Source organism: Haemaphysalis longicornis, unplaced genomic scaffold (genome assembly GCF_048455015.1).
Source record: "Haemaphysalis longicornis isolate Haplotype H1 unplaced genomic scaffold, Haemaphysalis longicornis Haplotype H1 scaffold_6, whole genome shotgun sequence".
Taxonomy (NCBI): domain Eukaryota; kingdom Metazoa; phylum Arthropoda; class Arachnida; order Ixodida; family Ixodidae; genus Haemaphysalis; species Haemaphysalis longicornis.
The window spans coordinates 199,673,323-199,684,904 of NW_027526407.1; the positions used below are offsets into that span (position 1 = coordinate 199,673,323).

The window sequence follows — 11,582 nt, forward strand, 5'->3', positions numbered from 1 at the left end:
TTCTTTTTTATGCGCAAAATATTCACCAACTTATGCGTCCAAGATAGTTTTGCCAGTGCCTATACCCCAAATCAGAAAAGAAGGACTCATATTGATTTCAGCTGATGTATTCTGGTTTCCCCGCTGTAAGGCCTTAAATATGGCAACATCCCATTATTACTGGTTCATATATTTGGAAGCAGGCCTGCCCCCTGTCACAAATGAGCGCACGATGAAAAGAACTACAACACATCGTGTCTCTAGCGAAGTTAAGTGTTCGCGGAAAAGCATTTGTTTTTGCCTTTAGAGGCATGTTTTCTTTTGCATCTGACTTTTTATGTGCTCTAGGAAGTAGCTTTCTAAAATGCCTTTTCAACTCGCAGGTGTGTGCATTTATACGTTCTGCGCTGGACGAATACTTTCCTGCATCCTCCGGTGTGACGATTGTGGCAGAGCCAGGGCAGTTTTTTGTGACTTCTGCCTACACATTGCTCCTCAAGGTGGTTGGAAAGAGGAAGCGGACTTTGCTTCTGGATGGTAGGCAAATTCCTGTCACTAAAACTGCATAAGCGAGAAATGTTTACTATACGCCTTGCTCGTTATTTAGGAAATTCAATGGTGATAGGTATTGTTGCTGCTGCGATGTTCGTTGCAAATGCCGAAAATATCGCCAGTACTAGAAAATCTAAAACTATTCCATGTACCACGGACTAATTTTTGTTCTCTTTTTTATCTTTCACGATTCTTATTTAAGCAAACGTCTTTTTGGAAGGGACTCTTTTTATTTGTACGTGACCTCATTCAAGTTGAAATGAATATTAATTTTCGTGCAACATGAATAATCTTAATGTGTGGTTTTCACGCCGCTGAACTGTAGGAATCCTGTCCACGCCTACGCAAACGTTAAGGCGGATGTCCTTGAGTTATGTATGCAACAACTGCCAACTGAAGAAAATTAGCGATCCAAATTTGCTTTCAGGGCACACAGAATTGAGCAGTGTGCCACACAGGGAGGCATTTTGTGACCGAAGTTTAACGCTGCAATTTCACTATGTCAACAGATGCGAAGAATATACGTTGTATTAAAACGCCATACGTATCAAACAATAGGATCGGAAAAGAATAAAAACCTAACTCCCCCAATCATTAACAAAAGTACCTTGGTACATGCTTTGTCTTGCACGCCATGAATGAAAAGGGTTGTTCGCGCTGCTCAAACATCAATTATGAAGCTAGGAGCTTCTAGTAGCCTCGTCTCGTGTGACAAGGACTTGCGCAATCTGCATGTGCTATTCATGATAAGAGTAATAACGAAACTAAGACAACCTATGTTCACCAAACAAGACTAAACACTTAAAAAATGCTGCACTTTTAATCTGTTGACCTAAAGCTTAGAACAGAAAATATCCTAATCAATCATTCTCTACAACTATCCAACCCTGTTCCCAGATGATAAAGATAAAAAACGTGTGCTCCATAAAATTACCAGCGTCTAACGGATGTCAACTTTATTGCGTAAAATTTTATATTTTTTATTTAACCTTGATTAGTTGCTTTAAAAACCCCTTTTGTTTCAGGAATATATCTTGAACGTCTTTAATGAACACCGTGAGGTGTCTCTCCGAAAACGTGGCTTTTATTTTTGCAGATAAAGATTAAGCTATTTGGTGTCTGTTTCGTCATATTTGAAAAATGCACGTCTCTATGAATAGAACCCTTATAATAAGCCCTGAATAGCCAGTCTAGACATCCTAGACAAACATGCAGAAACAACAATAATACATACGTGAGCCGTAGAAAATATTCTGAAACATAATCACGAAAACCGCTGCGGCTTCCTTTGCGTCCATCAGAAGTACGTATACTTTTAGCTATACAATTTGTTTTCTACTTTAGGTTTACAACCCCAATGTCGCTATTGTTACGGGAATTCAGGAGCTGGATTATCTTGTGTCATCTTGAGCGCGCCTTTGCATATACAGGGTGATCAAAGTTAAGTCGAACGATTTTTTTAAAAATTAGGCGCTTAGATGCACGTGAAGGCCACCACTACAGCAAGGTTATGCGCCAGGGGGGACACACAATGAGTTCATAACTTTTAATGTCGGTGGCCTAATTAACTAAAATTTAATAATTAACTTTTAACGCCTGCAGTACGGAGGCATGTTTCTATTGAAGAGTTAGACGCAATCTTATTTTTTCGCAGTTTCATTTGGCAGAATTTTTCTAGCGCACATCCATACTCCGAGATATCGAACTGCGAAGTTTAATGGCCGTTCGCTCGATTACGCATGCTAAACATTGAAGACCGGCGCAAAGTTCCTCTCTTTTGTGACACGCCTGCTGTGTACGGTGCTTAGAATGACAACGGGGTGGAGGCATAGGCAAAAGTGATAACTGGCACCCTTTCACTCTTGGCTGGCCTTATCGCAATCTGCACTAGGCGGAACCGCTATCGGAACACAGAACAAAAGGGAGGAGCTTTGCGCCCGTCGTCGCTGTCTAGCATGCGTAATCATGCGAACGGCAATTAAACTTCGCAGTTTGATATCGCGGAGTACGGTAGCGCTAGAGGAATCATGCGAAATGAAACTGCGTAGAAACAGGATTGCGTCCAACTTTTCAATACAAACATTCCTGCTTACTGTAGCCACTAAAATGTTGTTTATTCAATTTTAGTTAATTAGGCCACCTACATCAATAATTACCACTTAATTTTGTGTCCCCCGGGGCGCATAACCACACTGTAGAGGTCGTCTTCACGTAAACCTAAGCGCCTAATTACAAAAAAACTTGTCGACCTAATTTTGATCACCCTGTATACACCGTTTCAAAAGTATTAAAATACATTCGCTATGATTTCAAATTTGCCAGTACTTCAGAGTCCTGACTACGTGGGTGATGTGATTAGATTCATAATAATATCACACGTTATAAGCTGGTAGCATTTGTGCAGAGGAAAAATAATTGAATTACGCAGCTTGTTATAATATTTCACCACGTGCTGCAGTAAACCATACCTTAAAAGAAAAATTCTATGAAAGCTGTTAAGGTATGTTAAGAATCGCCTTATGATAAAAAATATTCGATCGCCATTTTGGCTTAATTTGCCAGTCATGGTAGACTAAAATATTTATGCGGATGTTTATATATCTATGTCGTCTTGTATGTTTACAGGAAAACTTCAGGAACATCAAGATGTCTTCTTGAGCGAAAGCAAAAGAAATTGCATCACCAATTGCATCTATGATTTCCTTGATGTCCAGTTCAAGCCATTGAATGTAAGTTGTCACCAAAATAAACGCTTTAGCTGCTGTGTAGAGTATAGTGAAGCCTAGTTAACCCGAAACTAGATAACTACACTTCTCGTTGCCTGAACCATGTTTATATCTGAATTTCAGAGTGCGTCTCAAAGTATTGAACATTTCTATTGCAATATACTAACCTACATACCCCCGATAATTACAAATGCCGCCTTCGGAACGGGAAAAAATCCAAAGGCATATTAAAACGCAATGTAGAACAGGGAACCAGTCAACATCAATAGTTTTTATCTATTGGTTGTTTTTATGCACATTTTTTTATATATTGGTTCCTCAAGGGCCCTTTTGAGGGCGAAATATGAGGGGTGGGTGGGCAAAAATTGCAGGCAAACTGCAGGGTAATAGGGTAACAATCAGCGTTAGTGATCAGGACACAATTGTTCTATAGCGGACCGAGAACAACTGATACTGCTGATAATGGCAATTTTGGCAGAAATATTGTTCCAGTGTTGTGGTGTATGAACACAAATGAACGCTGAAAACTTGTAATGTGGCGCGTGGCGGGTAACCGTGGTTACAATGACTACGGCGGGATTCCCGAGAAACTGATGCAATTACCTGATTGTAACTGAGTTTTGCATAGTTATTACGCTTTAAAAAGCGATAATGAAGACATTCACAAACAAACGAACATAATTAGGTTCGAGTTTACGACCGTATCGACGGTAATTGCCCCACCGCTGTGAAAACACTAAAAGGGTCATGGTTTGGGCCTGTTGGTGATGCATAATGGAAACTGAAAGCGCAAAAATAGACACGGACTCGTCCTGTTGTCCCCTCATCCTCGTCCTGTTGTCCCCTCGTCCTGTTGTCCTCGTCCTGTTGTCCCCTCAGCGCTCGTCCTGTTGTCCCCTTTCTTTGTCCGTGTCTATTTTTGCGCTTTCAGTTTCCATTGTGAAAACACTCTTTTTATTGATAGCTTTTCACCTGGACTCAGAAATGACCAATCCTACGTTCTGCTAGGAAGTCTGCTCGACATTGTATCTGCTAGGCGTTTTAGTTTATTGGCTCTTGATAATACTGCGCTGTTTAAGTGAAATATTATGGTGAGCTATAGCGATAAATGGATAAATCATTTTACATGTTTTGTCAGAAAGGAGGGTGACTCTAAACCCTGCCATTTTATCTTTCCTGAAGCGGCAGTTTACAGAAGTCACCATCACCTAACTTTGGAATCATAGCAGCAAAGCTGGTTATATTTTTGAGAAAGTTATTTTAGTTTAGTGACAGCGGCGAGGCTGCGAAAGATCGCGGCGAAAGTGACACCACTACCTCTGCTATGACAACGAGGTGATCATTGCAGCATTAGTATAGCATAGCCGCTGGCGTGTGATTAAAAATATTTATATCCAGATGGGGCCCGACAAAAGCAACGCCTTTCAAGCGTCTCTGCTCGAAGTTGCGTTGCGCTTGGTAATTTTATTTTGTGGTAGCCTGGGTCCATCTACGCAACAAAGTTTTTCTTGTTAGAATTGTTCCATCTCAGAGCGGGGAATTTCTATTGGTATGTATCTTACCTCCCAAATGAGCGAGTACTCAATTGCTTCACAGAGTTGAGAGTTTTCAGGTAACTAAGGGTAACTTCAGAAGCTCCCCTCACAGACCAAGTTCGTTTTTCCTACGAAAGGGCTAAAAAATGCGTGTGTTCAAAACATGTAGGCAATTTATTACAAGCTTGCTAAACACAATTACTTCTTTAAAGTTCATAATTGAAATTTTTAACGGAGGTAACAAATACACTTCAAATAATCCTGGTATCATTCGTGGCAATGTTTTTAAATCTTTGTAAAAAACTTGCTTTTATTACTCCGAAAGCCTTGCGAAAAGGCTAGTGTTTAAATAGGCAATCTTGAAATGCGGACAATGCTTTTTGCTTGAAATCAGTAAGATATTTTCAACGGAAAACATCAATCACTACTGCTGGTCATAATAACTTGCCACAATCGTAAGTACGCAAAATGACCATTTTGTTCCTCTAGTAGAAGGTACTTTCAACTTATTTATAAGGCGACTTTTCTTACCTCTTTATAACTGTTTCAATAGCACGGCATTTATTCACGCAAAAAAATGAACTTTAGAAATACACCAATAGCACCTCCAGTTACGCGATTTAACTGTTGCTATGAAATGCTACAAAAAAAAATGTTTGTTCACTCGAAATTTTCTCACAGTACGCATTAGGGTTCGGTGATAACAAAATATGCTGATACAATTACTTCGGTGGTTTAACCGGCGTGTGCTTCTCCTGAGACAAGCATTACATGGTGAATTGGAAGAGCCGTGTCAAAAGTCTTCGCTGTCGCTTTGCAGCCGCCGTTTGACCGGCCTCGTGACTTGCTGACCACTCTGTGGGGAGCAACCTGCAGCCCACTGGACTGCATCGCCGAAAAGCAGCGCTTCTTTGATGTCGACCCAGACGAGTGGCTGGTGGTAGACAACATGGGCGCCTATTCAATCGTCAACGCATGCGGCTTCAACGGCTTTGGATTTCCTCGGGTTCATTACATTTGTGAACCAAACACTGCTGATGAAGTGCGGGCCGTCCTGAATACTTTGCCCGTAGAAGGAGGCTATGGCGCCGCCACCGAAATTATCAAAAAACGGCCCACTGATGACGCCCTTAAGAAGAAGGCGCAGATGCAAAACGGGCATGGCGATGCACATTGCAAGGAAGATTTGTTACGCCACCAGGTGCAAAATGTAGCATGACGTCGCACATGCTAACTACACTATCTCACATATTACCTGCCCCTTATGCTCGATTTTACACAATGCAGTAGATCTGCTGCTACACGTGCACGTTTGTGTTTGGAACCGTGAGGTTTTTTAAAATGTTTTCGGAAAAATAAATGTTTGGAGTATTATGACGAATCAAGCCTCGAATAGTTCTTCTTCCGAGAAAAAAATTAACATCGCCCTTTTAACATAGCATCTGACCCCCTTGTCAGATTATTCCTGGAGGGACGAATTCTGCAAAGCCGTAATTGGAAGCGATAAGATTACGGTCGAAATATAGTTTGCAGTGCTACTAATTACGTAAACCAAAATTCGCCAATAATGTCCTTTTTATTAGAAATCGATATTCTTATTTTAATCAGCTACGAAATTAATTCGAAGTTTTTTCTCTGGAAAGTTGTTCGATCGAATTGTTTGATCTGGCAGTAATTTCTTGGCAATTAAACGAATAAGAGCCGCAGAGAAAAGGGAAAACTATGCACAACATGCGGAGAACGTAGTATAAAACCTTATGGTGTCCCCTCCTGGCGAGCAAAGCGGCATACTGTCTGGGTGTTTTTTTGCTGGTGACGTTAGCTTGCCCATTCTAGCTTCATCCTGTGTTTTAGGTGCGCTATGTGTCCTGTGTGAAAAAAAAAAAATTCCCGCGCCTTCCCGCGAGGGGAACACGAGTAAATGCAGAGCATGGGGGGTCGTTAACGTCGCGTAAAGTCGCGTTAGGATGGGTAGTTGGGTCGTAGTTGCGTTGGTGTTGGTTTGGGGTAGAGAGAGGAGAGTAAGGCCGCGTTAGGGTGGAGCGAGCGTCAACCGAGGAAGGAAGGAGCAACGCAGTGACTGAAGCACGAGCGACCGCTAGCCGCTTTATATTTGCAGCGCGCGCAGTAGAGGGAGAGCAGTACGGGGGGGGGGGGGGGGAGCGCGCAGGCGCAAGCAGCGCGCGCTCTTCCACGCCCCACTGCGCTGCTATCACGCACCTGTTACGCCGAGACGGCGACGGAGCGAACGGGCTGACTACGACGCATGCGCGCGCCAGCTGCTGTTGAGATAGAGGAGGGAAGGAGGAGAGGCGCACCTGCTGCGGACGCGGAGCTGTGGACGCCGTCCGACGCAGGAAGAGGCGAGCCTAAGAAATGCTCTGCATTTAAAAGAACCAACACGCGAAACCTTCTCCCTCCTCAGGTTAGGGGAACAAGCTACCAGTTACGCGGAGGCATCGGCTGTGACTCCGTTGACCGCGTCAACTCGTATTTCTATATTCTTTTCACAAGAGCGGTGACAGGACCGAGGTAGCTGTATCATCAAGGCCCTATGCACCAAGGAATCTTTTTGGCTTTTTGATACGTCCACGTCAAAAGGCGTCTGTTTTATTATATTTTCTTTTTATTTGTTTGGGGCCAGTTGTTACGGTTTGAGGCAGTCTTTATCTTCTTATTTTGTTTTTGTTGTTGTTGTTGTTGTTGTTTTCCTCTATCTTAACCTTTCACCCACGCCATTTATTGTTTATTTTATTCGTACATACCAAGGTGACGTAACGTTGGAATAAAAAAATGCTGTATTATTCATTAGGTACCAAAGCCTAGTTTTAGTACGCTCCAAAATTTATTTGGTTCTAGGAAAGGTCAGTATGTACAAGCAGTGCAACCAGCGCAAGCCACATGGAAAGATCCTGCCGACTTATACTTCATGTAATGGTCATTATAATAATTAAAATGATTTCGAATAGGCTCTGAAAAAGACTTCGAAGAAAAATGGGGACACGAAAGTGGCAACGTACAAATATTCACACCCAAGATGGGGTACTGGTTCCCACGTTATGCATCGAATATAAACTCGTTTTGTTTTTGGCACGAGAGAAGCCCTCTGCAAATTCCTCTGAGCCTAAGTTAGAGTCGAGTTCGTGTGTTGGTAAATATTTATTTTTAATTGTTGTTGTGAAAGTGGAAAGTTGAGAGTCTTTACTCGGAAGAAAAAAAGGAGCTGCCCTAAAAACGCTTCACTTTGTGCTCTTACCGAAGCCCTTCCAATGTGTCGGCTTAACAACAGCTATTTCAACCTTTTTGTGCATAGATTTACAAAATGCAAGGGCATCCACAAATTTTAACCAGTACCCCAAAAACACGCAACAGAGAATAACAATCAAACGTCGACGCAAAAATTGAACATCCAGTCAAAGAAGTTCAGTAACAACGACATAGAGAACGCAAATTTGCACGAGGACAGTGGTACGGGAGTGAAAAGTACGATACATAAGGCAAAGCGCAAGAAAAACGACAACGCTCTTGTACTAACTAAAAATGGCGAAAGGAAAACGAGGAAACAAATAAAGCACAGTATTTTTAGTAGTTTTTTTTTCTTTTCTGGCATATAGGCTGCAGTTTTGAACTCGTACATGCGCTCGCGTACTGGAAAAACTCACTGTTAGCGGTAGACGAACGATTACCGGTAGACGGACCATACGTTTCAGTCAAGAAGCTTCACGTTCAGGAAGCACTATCTTTTTGCTGAATTATATTTAGAGAAGCGTATAACATACCGCTCCCCAAGGGAGTTATTTGGCGTCATAAGTGCGCTTTTTGTATAAAAGTTAGCCATCTTCCTGCTCTAGAACATGAGTTTGGTACTAAAACGTCTTCATACATAGAATTGTATTTCACAAAGACGCTGAAACATGCCATCGCTTAGACATGACGTTCACGTGTCGGTTTCCAAACGCAACCAAGCGACATAATCCATTTGCTTTTTTGTCTATTGTTTACGTGAACACGGCCGCTTTTATGGCTCACTGGAAAAACACAGAAGTTAAATTTGAGGCAGCCGTACGAGGTTCGGACACACGCACAAAATACGAAACCAGGAAGTTTGTGCAAACCTGGCGTTGCGTAATACGCGATACCGTCGAATTTACCCTATATAAAAAAATGACGCCCACCTCCCCTCGCGGGAACCCTGGTGTGATGCGACGCTGAAGGGGGTTCCATTGCGCGTTTCCGTTGGGTCGATTACTCGAATTGCGTGAGCAATCGTCGGGTAATGCGAGAGAGAGAGAGAGAGAGAGAGAGAGAGAGAGAGAGAGAGAGAGAGAGAGAGAGAGAGAGAGAGAGAGAGAGCAGGCGTAGCGCGGACGACCGTCGACTGAGAGACCGGCCGGATCGCGGCACTCAATGCGCAGCGCGCCCGAAGGAGAGGAGACCGCGGAGAGAAAGGGCGCTGCACATGCGCACAGCGCGCTTGCGCCGCGTGCAGCGCCACCAAGGAGGTTGTATAAAACTTCTGGAGTGGAGGCCGCCCATAGCGGGCAACGCGGGGAGGTGAAGCCGGGCGAACCGGTCGGCGGCCATATTGCCGTGGGTAGAAAAGGCGCTGCGCCGGCAGGGACGCTGAAGAGCGGTCGCGTTTTTTTGGCTTTACAAGGGAGAAAACGATGGTAAGGTAGTTTATCGATTACGATATTTGAGGGCAGACTGAATTTTGCCTTACGCGTAAGGTTTTGACGTAAGATATGGTTCAAGCAGCGAGTTCGCCTGTGTATATCTTACAATGGTCAACAGAGCTGTCGATGCGGGAAAACGCGCAGCGCTATGCTAAAGGCACCACCCCTGATTTTATTTCAATAATCGTTTATTCGGTATAGCTAAGGCTATAGACCGCCCCCTTAACATTAAAATTACCTCATGTTGCGCGCCATGGCAAGATATTCCGCGTTTATAAGGTTACTATTAGCCGTGATTTCACGCTGGAAGTGCGGGACACGCGAAAGCGCGATTATTTGACGCTTGCTTCTTTTAGCGGCGTGGCTAGGATTAATAATTGCTTATTCATTAATGATTAATAAATAATAATGCAGTAGCGGTTCGAATGGTTTTTAAGCAGTACTGCAAGAATCATATCCGTCAGGATATTGCAATCTTTATATGTAGTGCAAATGCACGTTTTCTGGTTTAAACAACATGCCCAGTTTTGCCCTTTCCGAAGACCAAATTAAGCACGAGCTTTTGATTGATTGATTGGTTGATTGATTGATTGATTGATTCATTGTGGAGTTTAACGCGCTGGCGCAACGCAAGCGATGAGGCGCGCCGTAGTGGAGGGTTCCGGATTAATTTTGACCGCCTGGGGAATCTTTAACGTGCACCGAAATCTCGTTCACACAGTAGTTTTCGCTTTTCGCCTTCACCAGAAAAGCGGCTGCCGCGGCAGTGAATCGAACCCGCGTTCTAGCGATGAGCAGCACAGTGCATTAGCCACTGAGCCAACGCGGCGGGTCTATTTCCAGCTTTTCAATCGTATTTTGCGAAATGGATTTGGCACACACTGAAACACATTAAAGCAGGTTTTTTTTATTCCGCGTGCACTTTACAGAAGGCATGGGACTCCCATTGACTTTATTTTTCAAATCCAGATGGTTACTTAATTGGATGCACGACTACATTAACCGCGCACGTTGGCACGATAGTAGCGCGAGAAAACTACTCGCAGGAGGATCACATTCACAACCTCGTTGACCGCGCAAGTTCAGACGCGAGCAGCGTGCTATTGATAACAAAATCACGCGGACGAAGAACGCGGGAGAGCATTGCGGTGCATCAAAGACTTCTACGAAACAGCGCTAACGAGAAACGTCAGTGTATTCACGTATGGCCGGATGTAAAGGAACTGTATTAAACAAGAGTGCCTTGATTTTTGACGGTAACTGCCTCAGCAATACTCTGTATTTAAATTAGTGCGGAAAAACAATTTGCGCCCCACATAGTTACAAACATGTGATTTCGCGCAGCCAAGCGACTACAGGACCACCACAACTACGAGCGAAAATATTCGCATATCTGCGTAAACAAGCGCGTACGGTATGCTCAGTAAGCGGACGGCAGATGCTACGGCAAATTTTCCCTTTACATCACGCACAAACGGCGGGCAAATGTGCACTCATAACGTTATAATACTAGTAATGCCCTCGAAACCCAAAACAAACAGATACCCTCAGTACTTACAGATGAAAGGTGATCCCCGACGCCGCCTTCGCGCGATTAGCGCTGCCGAACGCGACGCACGAGCAGACCATTTCTGCTTTCTACACCTTTGGAGCATCCATCCGCGAACGAGGATCGAACGAACACGAGTTCTGCTCTTTGGCAAGAGAGAACTCGGAAGAACGACACATGAGGCAGAAAAAAAAATGTCATTGTGTCTACTGTTTATTTTAGTTGTTAGCGCCCAAGAATGTAAATAATTACCAGATATGTGCGCCCCCGGCGCACGCACGGGCGGCTTGCGAAGCGCTTAACTAGAAACACGGAGAGGGGAGCATAACCAAAACCACATGCGGCGAAATGAACGCGCGCAAGAAAAGCTCGGTGCGCTTGAAGGTAGCCGCATGGGAGAATCAACTTGCAAAACAAAACAAAAGAAAACAAAAAAAGAACGGAAGCAAAAATATAACGTAGCCCGCCGCAAAAACAAGTACATTATGCGACGAATGCAATGCGTCTGCTACTGCGGAACGAGTTTTCTACCCACGGCAAGATGGCGGCCGTCGGCGTCAGTTTT

The 11,582-nt window shown here is 43.7% G+C and overlaps 1 protein-coding gene across 2 annotated transcripts in view; it reads left to right on the forward strand.

The window, feature by feature from the left end:
- Positions 1–6,174, forward strand: part of LOC144142155 (ornithine decarboxylase-like) — a 70,805-nt gene extending 64,631 nt beyond the window's left edge. For both annotated transcript variants that reach the window (XM_077673542.1, XM_077673541.1), the window contains exons 8-10: positions 363–516; positions 3,157–3,260; positions 5,613–6,174. In XM_077673542.1, the coding sequence (XP_077529668.1) occupies positions 363–516; positions 3,157–3,260; positions 5,613–6,011 (657 nt within the window). In that variant the 3' untranslated portion in view covers positions 6,012–6,174. The remainder of the gene's footprint in view (positions 1–362; positions 517–3,156; positions 3,261–5,612) is intronic.
- The last annotated feature ends 5,408 nt before the right edge of the window (positions 6,175–11,582 follow it).